The sequence below is a fragment of the Hyaena hyaena genome, unplaced genomic scaffold, assembly GCF_003009895.1.
Source record: "Hyaena hyaena isolate Hyena2069 unplaced genomic scaffold, ASM300989v1 scaffold_278, whole genome shotgun sequence".
Classification (NCBI taxonomy): Eukaryota; Metazoa; Chordata; class Mammalia; order Carnivora; family Hyaenidae; genus Hyaena; species Hyaena hyaena.
The window spans coordinates 1,269,932-1,294,788 of record NW_024080911.1 but is presented as its reverse complement, the minus strand read 5'-3'; the positions used below and the strand labels follow the sequence as shown (position 1 = coordinate 1,294,788).

The 24,857-nt window shown below is 41.3% G+C and overlaps 1 protein-coding gene across 1 annotated transcript in view; it reads right to left on the bottom strand.

Moving 5' to 3' along the window:
- Positions 1–24,857, bottom strand: part of ADGRA3 (adhesion G protein-coupled receptor A3) — a 128,151-nt gene that overhangs the window by 90,468 nt on the left and 12,826 nt on the right. The window contains exon 2 of the mRNA XM_039246056.1: positions 433–504. Coding sequence (XP_039101987.1) covers positions 433–504 — 72 coding nt within the window. The remainder of the gene's footprint in view (positions 1–432; positions 505–24,857) is intronic.

Here is a 24,857-nt window from a genome sequence, read left to right as displayed (position 1 = left end):
ATAAGGCATACACTTCATGGAAGACTTTCAAAATAGCATCTATGCTCCAAAAACCAGTGATCAACAATGACCCCAGTCTGCGTCTCAAATAAAGTCGTCTCCACAATGATTCATGTATTTATTGTCTATTGCTGCTTTCTCACAACAGTGGCAGGAACGAGGCACTGTCAAAGAGACCATTAGCCCACAAAGCCTAAATTATTTACTATCTGGCCTTTTACAGAAAGTTTGGCAACATCTAATTAACTAATTGTTTTCTGACATTAAATTCTTGACATTTTCGTAATAAAATGTAGGGAAAACTCAAGTGTTTAGTAACAGTCTTATAATGAAAATGCACTTCCTATTATTTTTCACTCAAATAAAGCTCATAATAAACAAAAAGAAATGCAGTAAATGAAATAACAATAAGAGAAAATAAAAAATACTCACAATCTTTCAAGGAGATTTAACCCAGAAAATGAGCCATTCTTCAGCTCGGAGATTTTATTGTTACTCAGAATCCTAAAAACGACAGGGAAAAAGACAAAAACATAAGTTGTTGATATATGTACACCAATAATATCAAAATAATTTAGCTCCCTATGTTTAAACCTATGAGGAATTCTACAAAGTCATTTATTACCCAAATAATCTTTGAGATGCCTGAAAAAACAGGACCTTCCTTGTCTCTGAGAAACTACCTAAAATAACTTGCTTACACATCTTGTTGCCTCTTAAACTTCTCCTATCATTTTAAAGTAAAAAGGGTGAGAAGTGAACACAAAATAGCTCTAAAGTTCAACATGAGAATACCACATACAAGTATACAATTAAATCAATTTATGTAAGTTGAAGACTTATTTAAAAACTAGAAACTTAATAGAAAAATGCTTAACACTCTGTAAAATACTGATCTTACAAAGAAAAAAAGCATCCTCTACATATTATTTCAATGCTGAATATTATTTGTAATTTAACGGTATACAAATGTACTGGCTCTATGTGTGAAAATAAGGTTTCTGCACACCCTCACATACAGAGAGCACAGGTAGCTGTGTCACAGTATTCTCTGTCATGTATCAGTACAACATTCATAAAAATATGACAAGAACTTATTGCGAGAAGTCAGTCAAGCCACCCCTATGGTAGGACTTGCCCAAGAAGGAACTGTGTGTACATGACCTTGCTTCCTCTCCAGGCACTGTGACCATTCACCGTTTGCAGCTAAAATACCAATAAAGATTTTCCATAATGTGAAAACGCTAAAGCTACGTGATTTAGGGGAATGGGGGAAGGGGGACATCAAAGAAGAAAATGAGAAAAACAAGGCAGAGAAGAATTAGTTAGGTTAATGGCCCAAAGTTGCACCAGCAAACACCCGAAGCGGACCATAAACCCAGAAACTCCCTACTCCACATTCCCACTTTCAACACACACCAACATAGGTCAAAGGACTCCCTCCTGGGTTCGTGGACAGCAAGTTCTCCATCACACACCGCACATCACACACGTGCTGCACCTCAGCAGCATTCGTCACGATGGACACAAGGTTGAGCAGCGGCCCCCTCCCTCCTGGACAGAGCAACACAGCAATTCCGTGTATATACAAAAATACAGAATGCCTTTGGGTCATAGGCTTTCAGGGATACATTTTTATTTTATCTAGTTTTATTATTCTAAAAGAACCTTTTTTTTAAGGTAGGCTTCATATCTGATTATTTGATTTGCCATAATATTTGATTATTTGCCTTAAAACAAACAAAAAAACAGCCATTTGACATCTGAATTTCTTTTGATGTAAGTGAAATTAAAAAAAAAAAAAAGAAAGAAAGAAAGAAGGAAAAAAGCCCTGTTCATGCAGATTCACGTTTCAGAGACTTTTTTGGGGGAATGATTATTAGGAGCTTCTTAATTCAACGATACCCATGCTTAAAACTCAGCTCTACTGCTTTCAAGTTACATTGATCTTGGGCAAGTCACTCCATGTCTCATTTATAAAACGGGAAGAATAATATCTATTCATAAGCACTAGAGGGAAAATAGAAAATGCATGACACAGTCAAAGAGTATTCATCAAATTTCAGATTCTGTTCCCTTAGCTCTAAGACACACATCCTCCTTCGTTTTTTTGTTTCTGCTTTGTTTTGTTTTGTTTTTTAAAGAGAGAGTGCAAGCTGGAGAGAGGGGCAGGGCGTGGGAGGGGGGAGAGTAAGAGAGAGAGAGAGAAAGAAAGAGAAAATCTTGCGCAGGCTCTATGCTCAGTGTGGAGCCCAACGCGGAGCTCAATCCCACGACCCTTGGATCATGACCTGAGCCGAAATCAAGAGTTGGACGCTCAAGTGACTGCACCACCCAGGCAGCCGCCTCCTCCATGGTTTCAATATTTCTTGCAATCCAAGTGTATTACTGTGTAACATTTTGCCTCTCCTCAAAACTGTTACTAAAGCAAAGACAAAGTGTCAACCATTGGGAGCAAGAAAACATGGTGGTCGAATACAGTACAATTAAAATACCATCTTCTCCGATCAAAATTGCAAGTGAGGTGGTTGGCTCGGGCAAAAGCAAACTCAGTCTTGCTCGTGGCCACAAATGTCACTGAAACAATCTTTCTCAAGCAGCCTGACGGTGCACCTTGCTATCCAAAACATCCCTCCTAAACACATCACCAAAACCGACAAGGATATCCACCCAGGCACCTCATGTCAACGTGATGTGAGAGTAAGAGTTAAATGATGGCACATCCAAACAAAATTTCATGCATCCATTAAAAAAGAATTCAAAGGAAACTTGATAAAAAGGAAAATGCTTATCCTCAGTTCAGAAGCAAACAACAAAACTGGTATCACTGAGTGAAAAGAATCTATGCAGAGACAGATCAAAAAGAAGACAAAAGAATCGATGCAGAGATCAAAAAGAAGGAAAAAAGACTGGGAAGAAACACATCCTAATGGATCACTACCCCAGTGATGAGGCTTCTATTAGTTTCTTTCTTATTCTCTGTAATCTTGTAGTTTCTTTTGAAATACCTAGCAGACTCCTCTTATTTTTAAAATATTCTTTCTCCTGATGATAAACATAAGAATCTTCATTACCAGGTAGAGCTTGAAATTGTGTTAATTTTGCATAGAATTATATCTTAGAAATAAAAACCAAAGGAATGCTTGAAGCCTTGAGATTAAAGACGCATGCTTATTTATTTATATTCGGGAAATGTTTATATAGCAACAGTTTGCAACTTAGCAGGCCCTATAAATAGGCACTAGAAGTAGAGCAATTAACCACGGTGTGGAGATCCAGAGCCAGGGTTTAGCCGGAGACCTCACCAGCAATAAATGATTTTGTTCACGTTTCTAGTTAGACTTCAATTTCATTACCTTTAAGACAGAAAAAATCAGACCAGAATGACCACCCAGATCCCATTCTGGCCTCTTTTAATTTTCTGTATTCATGTTTTAATGAGCAAGACTGATGAACTTTACAGTGACTGAGAATGTATAACCAAGAAACCAAAAGCTAAAGGAACAAAGAAAAACTCCACAGTCTAACAGGTAACAGGCTCGGTAACATCAGTACCTTGTGTCTGAGTGAAGAATGAAACCCAAATATGGAAGTAGCTTATGAAAAACCGCTAGGGCTCTGGCTGAATTACACTCACTGCAATCCAGTATTGCTTCAGCAAAAGGACTGTCATTTGCTCAGTCATAAAGGCTTTTAGTACAATAAATGATAGATTTTATTGAGAAGAGTAAAAAGGGAGACATTTCATCACACTTAAAAAGTTATAACTGTAACCTTAAAAATACAGTTTACAACCTCATGTTAATATATTCAGTCTATACATTACTCGATGTGTTTAAGGATTTTGTGCAAGAAAAACAGGATCAGTGTGAATAAATCTAGTCTGCAGACAGTTTTTATACTCAATTTTGAGACTGGGGACTGTGAAGGCATAATACCATGTATCATTATAAACCTAAAACCCATTCTAATCAATATTTTTGCTGACATCTCTGAAATTTCGAACTTTCCAGGAGGCAACTAAATGAAAAGTATAAAACTTGACCAAAGTTATAAAGCTTATGTATACCCATTTCTGTTCTATACTAACGATATTAGAACACCACCAGACCTAGACAATGCTTAGCAGCACTATTCTGGGCTCATGCCTTTTAAATTTAAACACTGCAAGAAGACTTTGATGCCCATTGTTATCATTGAACACAGTAGCAAGTTAGTTCAATATACAATTTATGCTGAAACACGAAAAAAGGAATAAGACTTAATGTAGCCACGTTGAAAAAAATCAAAAGTTTATGGAGTAGAAAAAAATAAAAATTAAGTATTACACGTTCTCAGCCACTTGCTATTCCAAGCCCCAGAATGGAACACAATGCTATTCATAGCACGCACACCCTGTATGGCAGAAGGCACAGAATAATTTTCCTTCTGAGAAGAACTGAAAATATATTTCAAGAGCTTTAAATATTCAGATCAAACGTTAGGAATAGAATTCTTGAAGTCAACCACTGAAGGGAAAGAAAAAAATCAGAAAAACAATCGAATGGAATTCTTGCAGTGGGTTGAACGGAGGCCCTCCCAAACATACGTCCACCCAAAACCTAGGAATGTGACCTTAACAAGAAAAGGATGTTTACAGATGTCATTAAGTTCAGAACTTTGAGATGACATCATCCTCCATTAGTGTGGGTCCCAAATCCAATGACAAGTATCCTTAGAAAAGAAAGGGAGAAGATAGACAATGTCATAGTTAAAACAAAGGCAGTCTCATAAAAACAAAAAAAAAAGAGGGGGGGAGGAGGAGGGCAGACATACTTAGAAGTCATAATAATGAAAGATTTTAAAGAACTAAGAAATAGAGTGAACAGGGCTACATTTTTAAAACTTTGATATTTTTAAAATCATAAGCAAAGTTAAAAGACATACAATACATAGAACTACCGCCAAAAACAAAGGCCTCATTTCTCAAATATATAAAGAGCACTTTAAAAAAAATCCCCACTAGAAAAACTAGCAAAGGCTATAAAAAGACAGTCCAATGAAAGTAAATACAAGTGCATCATAATCATATGAAGGGATATACAACCACAATCATGAGAGAAATGCAAATTAAAAGGAAAACAAGATGCCATAATTTGCTTAATGAGCGCAAAAAGAAATGTGATAACACACTTTATATTCAGAGAGAAGCAGTCACTCATATTTTGCTATCCATCAATACAATCCGACGCAAGGCAACAGGACAAATACATACACAGTATTTGATCCATTAATTCCACTTCTGAAAATTAATCTTAAAGACATACTTGCAATTACGCAATATGCACTGCACATTCTAGGTTAAATTATGCAACTGCATATTTATAGAACAAAACTATTCATTGCACTGTATTCGTAAAACTTAATGACTGGATATTTAAGTTGGTTCCAGTAATACAGGATTGGTTAGTTAACCACAAAATGGGGTACCAGCAGAAGAGGGGCTGCAGAATGGGAAGACAGAAAGCTTTTCAGGTATTCATGCAGAAAGATCAAAGACACAAAGAGGGCCGAAGGTACGCATTTTAAATATGCGTATTAAAATTTTCTATCCCTTGATGTTTCTGATTTGCTCAAGCAATACAAACTGTGGTAATACAAACCGATTCTGTATTAGATTTATTATGTAGAGTAATACTTGTTATTGGTACATCTTTATCCAAGAAAAACAGACAATGTGGCTAGGCTAAGCTTTTGAGTTACTAACCTCAGTAGACACATGTCCTAAAAATTTAGGGCCACCTGCAAAAAGCTAAAATCAGAAATGCTAACTCCTCAAAAGTAAATTTTAGTGCTTTGCTTCATTTATCCCGCTAATGAAAACTGGTTCCTCCTATGTTCTTCAAAGTTCTAATCCAAGGGGTGGCCAAATCCAACCGGCCACCTGTTTGGACAGCCGGCGGGCTCCAAGAATGGATTTTATATATTTTTAATGGCTGAAAGAAAATAAAAAGAATGATAACTTTATGATACATGAAAATTCTATGAAATATAAATTTCAATCTTTTTAGAAGTTTATTGGAACACGACCAGGTCCATTTGTTCACATACTGTCTGCGGTGGCTTTCAGGCTAGGACAGCATGGTTGAGTAGTGTCAACAGAGACTGGCATGGCCAGGAAAGCCTAAAATATTTACTATCTGGTCCTTTACAGAAAAAGAAAAAGTCTGTCAACCCCTGTTTTAGCATACTCTGTCCCAGTTTATCCTTCGGTTTCCCAGCAAATGAAAATCAAGTGCTCTTTTCTAAATTAATTCTTCCTAGCAAGTAAGAATAAGTATCTACTAGGTTGCAAAACTCATCAGCCTGAGTAACCTTTACGTTAAACTCCATCTAAACTCCTATCTAACTCGGCATGCCAGAGGCAATATACACATTTTGTCCTAAGTATTATTAGTTTGTTCGCCAATGTGTCCTCTGAACTCTGTGCATTCACTCATTCGATTCTGCAGGGAAAAAAATCTGTGCGGTGGGCTTCAGTTCCAGTGCGTCAGAAAATGTTTTGCACTCAACACTGCCGCATCACCTTGGTTTAATGAAGAGTTCTCATGAGTGATGTGAAACTACTGTTTGGGTGTTTGCGTGTTTACCATGTCTGCTATGACCGGGTGAAACCGGCAAAAGAAGCTTCTCGAACCTGACCATCATTGCATCCCCACAGGAAAAAGAACAGAACGCTGTACGTGTGAATTGAGCCCACTGCGCAGCTGGTCTTCATAAAAACCCTACGATATTAGCATTATTTTCTCCAAAACCAAAATTTGCAAATTAGGCAACTTGTCTTGGTTCAGATTCAAACCAAGTGGCAGAGTTAACATCACAACACCCAGTACACAACAGGGGACTCTTGTGGCTTATGGAGGTAATCTTCCTTCAAGAGATACCCTTGCCCAGGAGGCCAGTTAGCAGAGAACCGCAGAGAGCATCCAGCTGCTGTCCAGAGGATCTGCCTCGGTTTCTAAGCAGAGGCCGCCATTTTGTAGGCAATGCCAGCCAAGGACTAGGCACGGCAGGGCTGAGAGGGTTAGCCTGGACTCCCCAGTGGGCAATCTCTGCACCAGGGCTGGCCCAGACTTCCGCACAACTGTGCCATAGTCTACCCAGTTGTCCTTCCTTTCCCCTCTCTGTTCAGAGACCACATCTACATCCCCGTCAGAAGGGTCCCACTTCTGCTTCATTTCCCTTCATGTTCCACATTTCCATCAGTAAAAATCTTGTACTTCTTACCCTGTCTAAGCACTTGGCATGTGCTTCTCAGAGAACCCAACTGCCAATATGCCCAGAATATCTGTTCAATAAATGAATAAAATAAAAATATGGCTGGGTTTAAGGATCTGCATTCAAAGATCCCTCTTAAGGAATTCATAATACAGCACCTACAACGTACCAGCTTCCAGTGTTATAGACGAGGAGTAAAAACCTCAATGCCGCTCTCATTACTTTCTTCTCTCTGAGGCTTATGGAATTTGGGGGTGGAGGGGGAATCCAAAATTCTACCAGAATACATCTGGCTTCCTTCTTTTAATATTGCAATAGAAGTGTCCTAAGATACTGTTTTCCACATTTTCACCCTTCTAAAGTGAGGACCATCTTCAAATTGGTATCAAAAGAAATTTCCAGCTGCTAGGAAAAGGAGTTAAGAATTTATCAGTAGCTGTCTTTGCTGGCACACACACAAACTGTGGTTGAATTTTAAGTATGGATCCTTAATTACGGCTTAATGTTTACACATTAAGGTTTCACTATGATACAGCACTGAAATAAAAAGTTGTGTAATAGAAGATTGCATATCATATAGCAGTCAGCATAATTAAAGGCAGTAGAAATGCTAAATCTCTCAGAATGTAACATTTAGGAGAAGTTGGTGGGATTCATTCACGTGTCTTGGGGGAACTATCACTCAAGCAGCTTACAGATCTCATAAGTTGCCAGCTCATTTATAAGGGAAACAGTTAAACTTCCAGAGATACATGATTAAATTAAAATGGGGGGGGGGGAGGGGGAGGCTTTTTAGATTAACCAAGTAAAAAGTACAAACAAAAACTGATCTTCATAGATATCCAAATTATATTATCATGACTAAAGATGGAAAAAAGTCAAGATCCTCTTATGAAAAGATCAGTGGGTTAGGATATATGCACCACTGATCACACACAGAAAGAAAAAGCAACTGATAAAGGTGTAAAATGTTATTAATACCAATAGCCCCAGGTCAACCTGGATCACCTCTTGCTTACGCATTTGAAAATCATAAGCAAAACTAACCTCATCCCCCAAAACTGACATGAGGGAACAGTAACCAACTCCTTTACATTTAAGACAATTTTATTACTAGAACCAATCGCCATAAAGAACACTCACTGCCTTCATACTACATAAGCCACTCTGGAGCCTCATTCCATGCTGTGGTTTGAGTGTTCCTGGTTTGCAAACAGCCTTTTGGTGTACACACAATAAACTTTTACTAATTACCGCTTTGGTGACTCGCTGGGTTTTTGTTTCTTACCAACTTTTGACACAGGGCATTAGAAGCAGACCTCTGGATTATCCCATGTTCTCTCCGGCCACTGGGTCCTCTGAAGGGGCCACGGCTTCCCCTTGTCTCGCCATGGCCCACTTCACAGCTGTGCTCACTGCTCTTGAAGCAGCCTGTACTTGTGAGCGGTGGGAGGGCTCAGCAGTGGCCTCAACTCTTGTGGGCTGGTGACAGCAGCCCTAGCGAACCTCACCTGAAGAGTTAAATGTCAGACCCCACGTCCAAAAACTGAATTAACAGTTTTACACGGTTAGGGAAGACAAAATTTATTTGACCTCTGAGTTTAGGAAGTAGGTAACTTTCCAGAAGATTTAGTCAGTGTCTCCTAAGAGACAGGCATGTTTTCAGAGAAGGGGGCAAGGGCAACACTTAAGGGCTCTAATAAAGGAATTCTTTGAACTTGAGTCCTATCACTGAAAGTTTTATTACCCTGAGGAAATTCTTGGTGTATCATGGTGGAGTTCAAAGGAGAAAGAGTACCTCTGGTAATCTACCAGCACAGTGCAGATGTCTCATTTAAGTTTATTTCACCCTGATGATTTATAGGAATGACTGGCTTACCAGACCGTTCCTCAGCCCCATCAGTGTTATCTTGAGGATCTGAAGGTTGAGTGTTCCCTCTTCTTGGATATCAGGTTGTTTGAGGGCAAAGTTCTTTATCCAATGTCCCTTTTGCTTACAGTATCTTCCTCAACAGAGCCAGGTGCAAAGTAGTTCTAAAGTTTGGTCAAGGCCCCTGTAGCTGCTATAATTGTAGGGCCATGAGTTTACGTGCTTGATAGTTCTTTTTCTGTTTTAATAATCTTTCAAAATGCTCAGCAAGATGTTGGGAGCTCAGAAAGGGGAGAGATCTCCCGTCTTAGTTTATATTTCTTTAATAAATCATTAAGCTTAGGGAGAAGTCCATTAACAAAATGAGCAGACCAGGCAATATTAGCTTCACAGCCCCTGAGAACAAAATGCTGTCTAAATATTTCTTTTAAGCAAAACAAAGTCTCCAAACTGATTCATGCCTTTTTTGTTTAAAGGACTGTATTATGGCTCAATCAAATTCCAACAGGAAAAGCCCTGGGTAGAGCTTCAACCAGTGACTGATCTACTTTTCTCAATTTATCTTTTATGGTTGTTGTTCTTTTGAGGCATGCTTGGTGGGGTCCTCAAAAGCTTTTAAATTTTTTTTTTAATGTTTACATTTGAGACAGAGAGGTAGAGAGGGAGAGACAGGGAGCGAGCATGAGTTGCGGGGGTGGAGGAAAAGAATCCAAAGCAGGCTCCAAGCCATCAGCAGAGAGTCCGAGGCGGGGTTCAAACAGACCGCAGGATCATGACCTGAGCCAAAGCCGGAAGCTTAACCAACTGAGCCACCTAAGTGACCCACCTTGACTTACTTATCATGCAAGATCCTGGCCTTATTATTACTGAGCTGTAACATACATATAATAAAATGTACAGAGGTATTCAGCTTGATACCTTTTGACAATTTTATGTCTTTATAATCACCACCCAAACAAGATAGAGAACACTGCCGTCCTCTCAGAAAATTCCTTCGTGACCTCCTGCTCTTCCCCATGTGATGCACCCCCACCCTGCTGAAACCACTTTCTGACTTCCATCATCGTCAATTAGGTTGGTCTTTTGGGGACACTTATCACAGTTTGGGTCTTCAACAGAATTGCTTTCAGATTCACCTATAGTGCTGTATAATTTACTTCTTATTACTGGGTAGTATTCTACTATGTAAATACGCTTCCATTTGTTTACTATTCCCATTGACCAATATTTGGGCTTCCAGGTTCTCACTATGGTGACTAAGACTATGTACATACTATTTGTGAAAGTAAGCTTTCTTCTCTTGATTACATATGTAGGATTGGAATCCCTGGGTCACAGGGTTTAGGTGTTAAAAAACTCAAAAGTGGTTGTAGACTTTTATAGTCCCACTTAGTTCCAGTTCTTCCACATCCTCTCCGAAGTATGACACTGTCATTATGATCTGGGCCTTTCTAGTAGGTATGGTGATAGGTCTCCTTTATAATTTTGTTAGTATAGATGTTGAGCTTCTCTTCATGTGCTTATTGACCACTGATAAATATCCTTTTGTAAGGGGTCCACTTAAATTTCCTGTTCACTTTTGGGTTTGGAGAACACATAAGTAACTGAATAAAAGGCAACCTAGAGCAAAGGCTTTCCAGCACCCAAAATGGTGTTTTGTACGTGTGGTGGGTAGAGAAACCGGAGAGCTAAAAGAAAGATCGTTTTTTTTTTCTTTTTTAATGTTTGTTTATTTTTGAGAGAGACAGACCATGAGCAGGGGAGAGGCAGAGAGAGAGAGGGAGACACAGAATCCGAAACAGGCTTCAGACTCAGCTGTCAGCACAGAGCCCGATGTGGGGCTTGAACTCACAGAATGGCCTGAGCCGAAGTTGGATGCCCAAACGACTGAACCACCCAGGCACCCCAAGAAAGAGCATTTCTAACACTTGGGAGTTTTATAGGTGATAACCCATCCCACCACCCCTTTTTAACATATTGGAAATTCATCTGTGTTGCCCATGTCAGTAGTTTCTTCCTCTTTTCTCACTAGTAGTCCCTGGTAGAGATGGACCAGGGTTTATCACTTACCAAGCTGAAGGACATCTGGGATACAGATTTTGGTGATAGGACTTAAGCTGCTACAAACATGTGAATACAGGTTTTTGAGTGAACATATTTCTTTTAGTTACTCTCTAGAAGTGTGACTGCTGGCTCATATGGTAAGTGCATGTTTAACTTTATAAGGAACTACCATTTTCCCAGAGGCATTGTACCATACTGCACCCCCACTGGCATGGTGTGAGGGCTCCTGCACAACGTCCCCAGCACGTGGGATTGTCAGATTTTTTTTTTTAAACTTTTTTAAAATTTTTATTTAGTGTTGGGAGACAGAGTATGACCAGTGGAGGGACAAAGAGAGATGGAGACACAGAATCTGAAGCAGGCTCCAGGCTCTGAGCTGTCAGAACTGAGCCTGATGTGGGTCTCAAACCCACAGACTGCACGATGATGACCTGCGCCAAAGTCAGACGCGTAATTGACTGAGCCACCCAGGCGTTCCCCTAGAATATTTTTTAGTTATGCCATTCTAGTGCAGTGATAACTGTGGTTTTAATTAACATTTCCTAGTGAATAATGACGTTGAGTGTCTTTTTTTCCCCATAATGATAAATGTACCTTTAATCCCCATCACCTGTTTTCCCCCAACACTCCACCCATCTCCCCTCCAGCAACCATCAGTTTGTTCTCTATAGTTAAGAGTCTGTTTCTTGGTTTGTCTTTTTTTTCCTTCCCCTTTGCTCATCTGTTTTGTTTCTTAAATTCCACATATGAGTGAGATCATCTAGCTTGACTTTTTCAATTCAGTAGATAAAAGACAAAACCAGGAACTCGGGAGTATGTGTAACTAACAGAGGGATCCCAGGGGGTAAAAAGAGGAACAGGTAATGGGAAAGGATGAAAATGCTGCAGGTATAGAAACAGGGGTTATATAACACTGCAAATGTCTTTAATGCCACTGAATTATACACTTACAATTAGTTAGAAATGTTATGTGTCTTTTACCACAATAAAAAAGTAATGTCTAATAAAGATATGTATACAAACTCAAAAAAGGGAAATATCTCCAGTTTGAAGACTTTTTAAAAACCTAACCACATGCCAGGCAAATCAATTTAAAAATACACATGTGCGCGCACGCACACACACATATATATACATCCAGATGTATTTGGATAAAATTTGTGAATTGCATGATAAAGAAAACAAACCATCTAAATTTCCAAACAGAAACAAAAACATACGTTTTTATCGTTTGGTTTTAATGTCCCTTCCACAGATTTGGTAAATTAGGGGGGAAGTTCAGGACACTCTGCCTGCCTTCTTGAAGGCAGATACTGTAGAAATTCCAACGGCAACCTCTAGGAGGTGAATAATTATTAAAATGAGACAGCAAGTCAAAGACATCAACCGCTAACATACTATTACAGGGTCACAATATAATTTATCATCAAACAGACACTTGAGAATAAAACAAGGTGTCATTAATAATTATAGTAAGACAACAGGTATCAACCCGGGCATATGGCCACGCTTAACTATTCATATGGTTCGTTAAATACCTTTCAAGTTTCCACTCACTTTTAATCAAAGACCTGACATTTTTTAAGGCCTGTTCCTTCTTCTAATTATTTCAGATTCTTCATTCAGCAATTTCACAAACAAAAAGGAATCTATTTTTCTGCTTTTGCATTAAACAGGAAGTCTACATGTATTTAAATAGCAGTTGGTTAAGAAAAACTAAACGGTTTTTTATGCCATACTAGATCTACATCTAAAATGCCTAAAAATGAAAAACCGTTTATTAAAGAACACTTCATCTTATCTTATGAACACACCAGCTCTGTGAGAAAAGGGAGCCCATTTTTCAAGGTGTCTATACATCATAAAGAACACTGGACATTTAATATTTATGAATACAATAAAAGCAAGTTATTTGGCATTTTAATCAAATAGGGAGCTCTCTCCCGGGACCATACTGAGGTCCTTTCAGAATTTTGAATCCTTGATTTTTTAAGTTAAAGTCCCTGTCAGATCTACTACACATTACATAAGAAAACACCTACTGTGTGCTAGGAGGGACACCAAGGGTATATCCAAAGTAGATTCGTGTGTAGAATTAATCTTTGTGGTCTAAGTGTGAAGTGCTATAGAAAGGGTACATGACTGAGTCAAACAAAATACAGTTTAAATTTTGCTGAAATGCAGAATGATTAAGGGTTACTGAACTTTGTTTTAAAAAATAATAATAAATTAATTAAAGCGGGAAGAGGTGCCTGGGTGACTCGGTCGGTTAAGTGTCTGACTCTGGGTTTTAGCTAAGGTCATGATCTCACGGTTCAGGAGTTCGAGCTCCACACATGGGGCTCTGTGCTGACATCGCAGAGCCTGCTTGGGATTCTCTCTTCCCTCTCTCTCTCTGCCGCTCCCCTGCTCTCACCCTCATGAGCTTGCTTGCGCGCTCTCTCAAAATAAATTTTTTTGAAAAGGGGGAGTATAAATTCAAAGGGCAGAGAAGAAGGGGGAAATCTTTTTTTTTTTTTTTGAAGTTTCAATGTTTTTTTTAATATAGTTTATTTTCAAATTGGTTTCCATACAACCCAGTGCTCATCCTAACAAGTGCCCTCCTCCATGCCCACCACGCCCCTTCCCCTCTCCCCCACCCCCCCACCAACCCTCAGTTTGTTCTCAGTATTTAAGAGCCCCTTATGGTTTGCCTCACTCCCTCTCTGTAACTATTTCTTTTTCCCTTCCCTTCCCCTATGGTCCTCTGTTAAGTTTCTCCTGTTCCACGTATGAGTGAAAGCCTATGGTATCTGTCTTTCTCTGCCTGACTTATTTCACTCAGCATAACACCCTCGAGTTCCATCCACGTTGCAACAAATGGCCAGATTTGCAACAAATGGCCAGATTTCATTCTTTCTCATTGCCATGTAGTATTCCATTGTATAGATAAACCACATCTTCTTGATCCATTCATCCGTTGATGGACACTTAGGCTCTTTCCATGTTTAGGCTATTGTCGAGAGTGCTGCTATGAACACTGGGGTACATGTGCTCCTATGCATCAGCACTCCTGTATCCCTTGGGTAAATTCCTAGCAGTGCTATTACTGGGTCATAGGGGAGTTCTACTGTTAATTTTTCGAGGAACCCCCACACTGTTTTCCAGAGCAGCTGCACCAGTTTGCAGGGGGACATCCTTTTAAACAGAGACAACCCCGCAATGGTCTGTATTAGTTCTCTATTGCTGCATATTTTACAAACTGAGTGCTTTCAATCTACATGTGTAACTTGGCACATGGGTCAGAAGTCTAGGCACTGAATGGGTCGGTCCTCTACTCGGGTGGAGCTGGGCTGCAGAGCACCTGAACCCCAACAGCAGAGATGCCTGAGTGAATGAACGGGTGGAGGAAGGAGGTACTTAAGTATACACACCAACTATGAAGTATTCTTACCAAAGTCACACTTGAATCTAAGTAGTGAAAAGTGGTAACCTCAAAATTTTAATTCGCATTTCCAATTGTGGATCTGTGTTACTTCCTGTGAAGGTCTGGAAATGTCCTTTGACCTTTACAACACACCGGTTATGAGGGTGAGCTCTAGAGTCAGACTGTCTGGGCTCACATCCTGGTTCCATCACTTATTGGCCAGTGACCTCAGGGACATCAATAGGCCTCCCTCCCCCACATCCTCAGACACAAAAGAGGGATCATAATAATGATCTCATTAAGAACTGTGTGGATTAACTAATATAACACTCAAAACACACAGGACAGGATCTGGCATGCTCAGTAGACAATGCCTGTTATGATTGGTCTATATTTCTAAGAGATCATGTCTTTTTTCACTAATTTGTAGGAGTTCTTAATATATGGGAACCAGCATTTTCCTCCAATATAACCTCCCGAAGATCCTTAGACAGCTGGTCCAAATGCTTGGAGCCACTCCATTATAAGATATTTGGAAAGTATATTTTAGAAACTGTCACTGAAGAGTGAAATCAATATTTTTGACAAGGACAGAGCTTACTACTAAGTATAGGATCTAAATAATTCTTCCAGTAAGAAATCTCCCGAGGCCTTTTGTAAATTTATGTGCGAAGCCACTCTTTTAAAGTAGCTGTTGAAAATGCTCTCAAACAGTTAAGAACACAGATATGCACAAAAAGCCCTATTATCCTAAGGTTACCAAAAACAACAACAACAAATGAGTAATCTAGTCATTAACAGAGCCTTGGGCATCCAGGGCGACTGGCAAGACTGGCAAACAATGCCACGTGTGCCACCACCTCCCCACCCCCGGCAGCTCACGAGGGAGTCCTAGCTCTTTCCTGATAAGCTTACACGGCACCCGTGATGGCTATTCCCAATTCACCAGTGCAGGCACTCAAGAGCTCTATTTGTCACACTGGCTCCAGTGCAGAAATAGATCACAGACAACTATGACCCCAAATGCAGTTTTATAACTGGTGGAGGGATCACAACCAGGAGCTGGCCTGGCCATTGAGAGAGAAGTTAGGTGTTCAGGGTCAGCGGGGCCTGCTGTAAAACAGCACCAGCCACAACACTGGCATTGAAAGATCTGGATTAAACATGTGGAGGAGGCGCCTGGGTGGCTCAGTCGGTTGAGCATCTTTCTTCGGCTCAGGTCATGATCATGCAGTTCATGGATTTGAGCCCCACGTGAGGCTCTGTGCTTACAGCTCGGAGCCTGAAGGCTGCTTCAGATTCTGTGTCTCTCTCTCTCTGCCCCTCCCCTGCTTGCATTGTGTGTGCCTCTTTAACAAAAATTTTTTTTAAACATAAAAAATTTTTTAAATAAAAAAAATATGTGGTAAGAGACCAAGCTGTAAAGGGTGGGAGAGCATGCCAGCAAGAATCCAATTGTGTGGCACACAATCTGCATGAAGTCTTGGGGGCGCCTGGGTGGCTCAGTCGGTTAAGTGTCAGATTCTTGGTCTCCGCTAAGGTCATGATCTTGCAGTTCGTGAGTTTGGGCCCCACAATGGGATCTGAGTTGATGGTGCAGGAGCCTGCTTGAGATTCTGTCTCTCCTCTCCGTCCTTCCCCGCTTGTGTTTGTACACGCTCTTGCTCTCTCTCAAAATAAACAAACATTAAAAAAAAATTTTAAGATGCACTAAGTCTGGAGACAAAAGGAAAAAATACGTGACTGTGTGTATGAGTTATGAAGGGTATCTTCACTGTGCTTAAAAGAAAAAGTCTAGCGGCACCTGGGTGACTCAGTCGGTTAAGAATCCGACTATGGTTCAGGTCATGATCTAGCAGTTCATGGCTTTGAGCCCCATGTCAGGCTCTGTGCTGACATCTCAGAGCCTGGAGTTTGCTTTGGATTCTGTGACTCCCTCCCTCTCTGCCCCTCCCCCACTTGTACTCTGTCTCTCTTTCAAATATAAACAAACGTTAAAAAAAAAAAGAAAAGAAAAAGTTGAGGTTTCCAAATGTTATGGGCACCCTGTCAATTCCTTTGAGACAAAAATTCAGACAAGCAAGCTGGCCAACTCACTGAGCTGGGAAGCTAAAAATCTATATTCCTGTAACAGAGGAATAGAGTTCAGATGCTAAAAAAGTGTACCAAGATGTTAAAGATGGGAACGAAGAGACAAAAAAGAAATCCAATTAACAGAAAGGGAGTGCAAGGTCCCAGCACTGGCAGCAGCCGTAGGGAGTGAGGGCAGGTCTCAGCCGGTGAGGGGCAATTAGCCCCAGGAGTGGGAAGAAAAGGCCCTTGAGCTCTGGAACCACAATAGGCCAAACTCTGGGGACTTGAACAGACCCAACACTACCCCCAGCCCCCTAGAAAACAGCCACTCCACCTACTGTAATGCAATGAATCAATCCTAATAAAACAATCGGAGTTTCGCTAAATGTGGATGGACTTTTAAATATACCTCTGTGATCTTATCAGGTTTGGTCTGCTTTCCTGGGATATATAAAATCATACAAGTTTAACAGTTCAAGAGCCCTTAAAGATCATCTGCTCCAAAACCCTATTTTACTATTCAAGAAAGGAAGGCCCAGAAAAATTACGATTCGCTAAGGGTCACAATTCTACTTGGTATCAAAGCTAACTTAAGGCCCCCCCCCCCCCCCCATGCATCCATTCGGTCTCATCGCTATTTCCTCCGTACCCTCTTTCTGGTCATCCTTATCAAATAGGGAGTAAGATGGGAGCCTGGGTGGCTCACTCGGTTAAGGGTCCGACTACGGCTCAGGTCATGACCTCACAGTTCGTGCTGACAGCTAGCTCAGAGCCTGGAGCCTGTCTTCGGATTCTGTATTTCCCTCTCTCTCTGACTCTCACCTGTTCTCTCAAAAATAAATTAAAAACATGTAAAAAGTTTAAAAGAAAACAAAAAATAGGGAATAAGAATGCTAGTGTCCTGCTTACCCAGCACAACTGGTAACACGCAGGTGTGAACCCTCCCTAAAAGGGGAAACCTACCCAAAATGCAGCTCCTTGCTTATGCTATTATTTCCTTCATCTGAACACAGCAGTCAGACCTGAGATAGGGTCAATTAGTATTCCAGGATACAATTTCCAACCTCAAGAATGCAGACAAGAAAAAGACCAATTATTTAATCATCAATATTACTACACAGCGGTCCAAGTGCCACCACTCTAGTCACTCCCAAACCACCTGATGATAGTCAAATAGGGCATTAAAATTCTTTTTATCAACAGTTAGTCCCTTGGACAGAATATGCACCAGGTGAGAATTCTCAGTTACCTTGTTATCCCATCAGCCAGCCACCTCTAAAGAAATGGTTCAAAGTAAACAAGTACCGTATCTTTTGTTCAACAAAGACTTAACCCCCAGGGGTGCTTGGGTGGCTGAGTCGGTTGAGTGTCCAACTCTTGATTTTGGCTCAGGTCATGATCTCTCTGTTTGTGAGATGGAGCCTCCCATTGGGCTCTGCGCTGACAGTGGGGAGCCTGCTTGGGATTCTCTGTCTCGCTCCCTCTCTACCCCTCTCCTGTGCTCTCTCTCTCAAAATAAACTTCAAAAGTACAGAAGGAAGGAAGAAAGGAATGAAGAAAGAAAGGAATGAAGAAAGGAATGAAGAAAGAAAGGAGCGAAAAAAAAAAGGAAGGAAAGGGAAGGAAGGAAGGGAGGGGGGAAGGACGAGAAAGACGAAAGACAGACTGAAAAGAAAGAAAAGACAGACTTAACCCCAACCCCACTGCCCAAGTGAGCACTTAAGTTGTCTATTACATCTTTTATGGACAGGATACTGAGAATTACAGGTCCAGAGGTCACAGTCCTGGGCCAGAAACCTACAAAACCTGTAACTTGAGAGAAAGGATTTAGCTGTCCACCCTTCAGCTGGCACACCTGTCAGATGGGGGGGGGGGGAAGGGTGCAATACCAACCTCATGAAGTGGTTTTAAGGACTGAGCTGTGGTCCATGTGAAGCATTCTGTACAGTACCTGGTACATGAGAAATACCTGAACGCTGGCTGTCATTGCAACTTTTAATTCAGTTAAAGGTTCTTCTATATAAAGTTAGTTATTGCCTATAAAGGGCAATATAGACAGCTTAAGGTTCTCTAGTCATTGTATTTCCACGGAATTACCAAACCGGTTTTGGGAGAATGTTAAAACAGCAACAGAAAGTAACAGTTTGTAACCCTGTAACTCAATCGTAAGTCTTTAGGTGACATCCAAACTGGAAACAGCAGATCTACAGAATTCATTTCATCAGCAGGCTCCTAGTGTTCTGAGTCCCATGCTCTTGAACGATAAGATGACCAGAACCTCTAGACTGATCTTACTATCCTGCAACCCCCAAGAGAAAAATAAACGCATCCCTAAAAATAACCAAACCTAACCTAAACTAAAAATAACCCCTCAGGGTGAGAATAAAATACAACCAATAAGGCTCAGGTTCATAGACTAGCAAAACAAAGAAATTTTAAAAAGAGGGAACCTGATTGAGCCAGATTAGGTTCACCTCCCAGAAATACTTCCCAGGCACAACGGTAGCCTGATATTCCCGGACTACACGGCCCTACACTTTCTGTTTGAAAGTGACCACCATCTACCACTCAACGTACCAGGACCACGTACCAGGCCCCAATAACCTCCCCGACCTGTGCCCACAGAGTGACAACAGGACACCCACAATTTAAAAGGTTTTCTAGTGACTCAAATGGGAAAAGTTGGAAACATTAATACAAGTACCTGCGAACATTACAAAGCTCAAACCAGGGAAAGGCTGACAAAGTTTTTACACTTAGGGTCCCAGTCTGTGGTTGCTAACTTCTAGCTGAGCTGAAGGACAAGTATTCCAACTTTACCCCTGAAAGAACTCCAATAATTTGTTTGTTTAGTAAGGAGCCCTGAAAAACCTAGGGTTCTCTAAACAGGCAGTAATCTCAAGTGGACAATCTCTATTTCTCATGGGTTCAGACTGGATGACACCCATTCTTTCTCAGTACTCAAAAAGCATTAATTAGGACATATGGCTCTCTGGGGTGTATCCTGACAGACAAACCACACAGCAAGCTAATCATTTCTTCCTAAGACCTCCATGGCCCAAACTACGTGAACTGCCAAGACTCAATAATCAGGGGAGCCTGGTCACAGGCTGCAGCCGTCAGAGACCCAGAAGACAACACATGGAGTGGTGAACAGAAGATGTCTGCATCTGGACAGACTGCAGGCTGGGTACAGCACAGACACGAGACAGCAATGGGTTGAAACTGAAATAAAAAGGAGTTGAAGACAATGTATTCAAGCCACTTTTCAAGAAGCTATATTGTGAAGGAAGAAGAATGATCCCTGTAACGTGGTGTTACAAGGGGGTGTTTGGGGAGACATCACAAAGTAGGAGAGAAACTCAAAACACAGGAAAGGTAAGTGATGGCTTCTCAAGAGGTAGGAGGGAATGAGATCACAAAGGGAGGGGGGGCAAACTAATCTGGGAAGACATTTTTCACTAGCAGATGAAGAGCAGGAGTCTAAGCCCTAACCTCGTAGGTTGGGCATCCCACCTACAAGAATCTCAAGCTTATCCAGAATAGATTCATCCCTCATTAAAGGATGAGGCAAGACTCTCTCCCCAGTCCTACTTTAGGAAACAAAAACAGTGGGGAAGGGGCACCTAGGCGTCTCAGTTAAGCCTCCGACTTCAACCATGATTCATGGCTCCGGAGTTCGAGCCCCACATCGGGCTCTCTGCTGTCAGCAGAGAACCTGCTTCAGATCCTCTGTGTCCCTCCTCTGCCTCTCCACCACTCTCTCTCAAAAATAAAACCATTTTTAAAAAATTAATTTAGAAAATCAGGGGAAAATGAGAGTTCTTTATTCAAAGATCTACTGAGTACTTATGGGGGAGACACTGAAGACAGAGATAAATATCACCATCAATAGTTCACAACAATCTGGTAAGAGAGTGAGGATTATAAATAGTTCAAACAGTACGACCTCTCCCTTACTGCAAGCAAACCAGAAGTAGGACCCGGTCACAAGGAAGAAAGGGGCAGCCTGCAGGATCAAGGTGAACTGTTCCACAGTACTGTAATGACTTTAGAATTCTAGTCGAGCCTTGGCCATTAAGGGAGAGTTTATGCTTGGTCTTGTTTAAAAAAACAAACAAAAGGCAGGTTTAATAAAAAGAAAAAGATTAATCTAATAGAAAGCACATTTGTCTTAAACATGGTCCTGGAGATGAATACAGCACTCGTCAATTTCTCTTTGCCTCTTCCTGAGAAAAGAGCTGGGAGACACTGCACAATAAAACAAAGGATGCCTTTAAGTCTTATCTTGATGGGAAATGAATCAATTTAATTAGACTTAGATTCAAGCAGACAAAAAAAAGAAGGAAAACTTTTAACAGTTGCATTAAAGAATCTCGATCACACACCTCTAAGGCCGCTCTAACTTCCCTTCGATTCAATTTAACGCAGGTTTATACTGAAGGGTCATCCCCAACACAATCTGCAACCCCCCTTTCTGTCCAGCCCACACTATGGGGCCATCACAGACGTGCACGTGAAATACATGTCACTATTCCCGGTGCTACAATGCAAGAAGGAACAAAATAAGGGTCTGTGTCCTCAACAGAACAGACCCCCTTAGATGAGCCAGCTAACATATTCAGAACTATGCATTCTAATTCAGAAATGTCCTCATATGGGGCATGGATTTAATTCACAGTCACATACTGCGCATTATTCCTCGTACTAGGGATGCGGGAGTGGGAGGGGGGGCGGGGGAGCTCCAGAAGCTTTGATTACCCCAGAGATCACCTCTATTTCCCCCCAGGCTCGGTAGGTGGCGTGCTTATCCCTCTTGTGCAGAGACAACTTGGCCTGCAAAGACCATTCTTTTTTTGTTGTTTTTTTTGTTGGGTTTTTTTTTTTTTTTTTTTGAGATAGAGACAGCGTGAGCAGGGGAGGGTCAGAGAGAGAGGGAGACACAGAATCTGAAATAGGCTCCAGGCTCTGAGCTATTACTCAGCACAGAGCCCGATGCAGGGCTTGAACCCACGAACCGCGAGATCATGACCTGAGCTGAAGTCGGACACTTAACCGACTGAGCCACCCAGGGGCCCCGCAAAGACCATTCTTAAACAGGGAGGAAGCAGCGCTTTTCACGTAGAGCTAGCAATTATGCCAAAAGATTTCCTTTACGCTCGTGGCATTGTCATCTAACAAGGTTGAACAAGAATTCTAAGATTCTAAGGGTCTGGATAATTTTGCTTTCTTTGTATAGAATATAGAATTCTGTAGACCTGCCCCACTCCCATGGTGATGACTCAGGAACAACCACACACACACATAAAAAAAAGGATTTCAAATATGCACAAACACTGCATAATTTAAACTTAAGGCAAACTATTGGGGTGGGGGGAGATGAGCGGAGGGGAGTCAAAAGACGTATGCTTTTTATTTAAACTAAGAACCAGGAAAGTCATCTGAATGGATAAAGAGCTAAAAACCGCTAGCAAATGCCTCCTATATGAGCCAATTCAGGCTCACAGCCTGGTTACAGAAAATCTCTTGTCCTGGTCTGCCCAACAGGCCGTCACTCATAAAGTCAAGAATATGACAAGGATGCCCACAGTCCGGCCTCCACCACCCCAGTCAAATCAGCAAGAAAATAATTTTTAAAATGTTATCAGATGAGGGGAGCCTGGGTGGTTCAGTCAGTTAAGCATCCAACTCTTGATTTCGGCTCAGGTCATGATCTATCTCACGGTTGGTAAGATCGAGCTCCGCACCGGGCTGTGCACTGATGGTGCAGACCTGCTTGGGATTCTGTCTCTCCTTCCCTCCGCCCCTTCCCCACTTGTGCACACACATGGTCTCTCGTTCTCTTTTTCAAAATAAATTTTAAAAAACTTTTTTTATTTAAAATGTTATCAGATACTTAAAGGTCTCTAAAAATCTCAAGAGTATCAAGTAGGGAAAATGGTATTAGAAAATAAATGTGTACAGAGAAGGTGGTCATATACAAATGACCCTTTTGCAAACATATCAGATTATATTTGTAAATTTTAATGCTTATTTTTGAGAGCGAGAGAGAGAGAGAGAGAGGGGGGGGGGGTGCAGAGAGGAGAGGGAGACACAGAATCAGAAGTAGGCTTCAGGCTCCAAGCTGTCAGCACAGAGCCCAACATGGGGCTTGAACTCACAAACCATGAGATCATGATCTCAGCCCAAGTCAGATGCTTAACTAAGCCACCCAGGCGCCCCACATACATGCACTAATAATCACAATGCACATTAAAGACTTTTTTTTTTTTTAAACTAGTAAAACTCCCTCCCACCAAAAAATTCCCAGAGCAGGTACATACCTGGGAAACTGGGCCTCTCCTCATTTCTCCATCATATTATATTAATAATGCATTATGACCAGGAAATCTCTACTTTAAATCCAAAATAAGGGATTTAAGGTACTCTCAGGCAGGGGGCTTCACCTGAGTACCGTAAATACTGGTTCAGGCAAATGCTTGCTGCCCTCAGGCCCTTTCAGTTCACCCATTGCCACAACATATTGTTACAACGTAACCGTCCTTAACCCCACGACCTGGTATTAAATCTACCTTCAGCACGCCCCTCTCTACCTTACAAATAGTCACATTTCTTGTCGCCTGTGAATAACGCCCCCCTAAAGCTCTCAGCTATCTAAATGTCTCTTGATTTTCACTCATCTTTGTTCCAGTTAAAACACTCCCTCCCTCCCATGTGAGGCAGCTGTCCCCAATTTGTTCCTCTATTCTTTTCTCTACTTTTGTTGCAGTGGATGACAGCTGGTCAGGATGGTTAACCCTTAGGTCGCTAGGCTACCAGGCAACAAGTTCTCAACCCAGGTGACATCAGATTCGCCTGCAGAGGTGTGAAAAATACCAACGTCCAGGCCTCATTCTGGAACAATTAAATCAGAGCAGAGGTCTGTGGCCCCGGCATCTGAACTTCTAATACTCCCAGGTGATTCAATGCAAGGGTGGAAACCTCAACAAAACCTCGGCCACCCAGATGACAGGATAGCTGAGATCCCCTGAACCCCTGCGGCTGAGATGCAGGGCCTGGGGCAACATTCACATAAACATCATCGTTGCCTATGGAGGTGATGGCAGGAAGGTGCTTGGAAAGAATTGCTATAAATAACGGAAATGATTATTTACCACAGAGATCTGAGACACACTAGGCTGGGAAAAGGTTTTGTGCCTGTCAGGAGGACATGAGGGAAAAGCATTGATGGTCACTGAACCCAAAGGTCTATCAGCCCTCTCACAGTTTTCCTAAGCCAGTCTTACAAACTGCCTTAGAAATGCCTATAAGAGGGGAACCTGGGTGGCTCAGTTGGTTAAACATCAGACTTTGGCTCAGGTCACGATCTCACGGTTCATGGGTTCGAGCCCGCGTCAGGCTCTGTGCTGACAGCTAGCTCAGAGCCTGGAGCCTGTTTCAGATTCTGTGTCTCCCAATCTCTGAACCTCCCCTGCTCATGCTGTCTCTATCTCTCTCTCAAAAATAAATTAAAAAAACATTTTAAAAAATGCCTATAAGAATTTCTACAAATCCACCTGTTACGCCCCTGCTATCTCTAGTCCTCTTAGCAGAGTGCAGCAATAGAGGGAGATGCAGGTTAAATCACATCACAAAGAGCCAGACGGTCAAGTCTGGTAGGACAGATACTAGACAGCTTAAAGGCAAGAAATGGAGTTCCAGAAAGGGATATAAGCATAGAAAAGTAGGATAAATCTGGTCTGATGGCCACAGAAGAAGTCATGCCCAGAGATAAAAAGTCACATAAGCCTACCTAAGTCTGCAACAAAGAGTAGGCAGTGAGTAACTTTGTTGAATGACTGCAAAAGCAAGCCATTTTTAAAAGCAGGATAGGACTTATCAAAAATGCCACTAGAACCAAACCACGTGCTACTAAACAACCAACGCCTCAACAAAGAAATCAAAGAGGAAATCAAGGAACAGCTGGAGACAAATGAAAGTGGAAACACAATGGTCCACCGAAATCTCTGGGACATAAAGAAGGCAGCCTGATAGGGATATTTACAGGGATACAGGCCTACCTCAAAAAACAAGACAAATTTCAAATAAATCCAAATTTGCACCTAAATGAACTGGGGGGGGGGGGGGGATCCAAAGTTAGAAGGAAGTAATAATGACCAGACCAGAAATAAAAGATTCCAAAAGAAA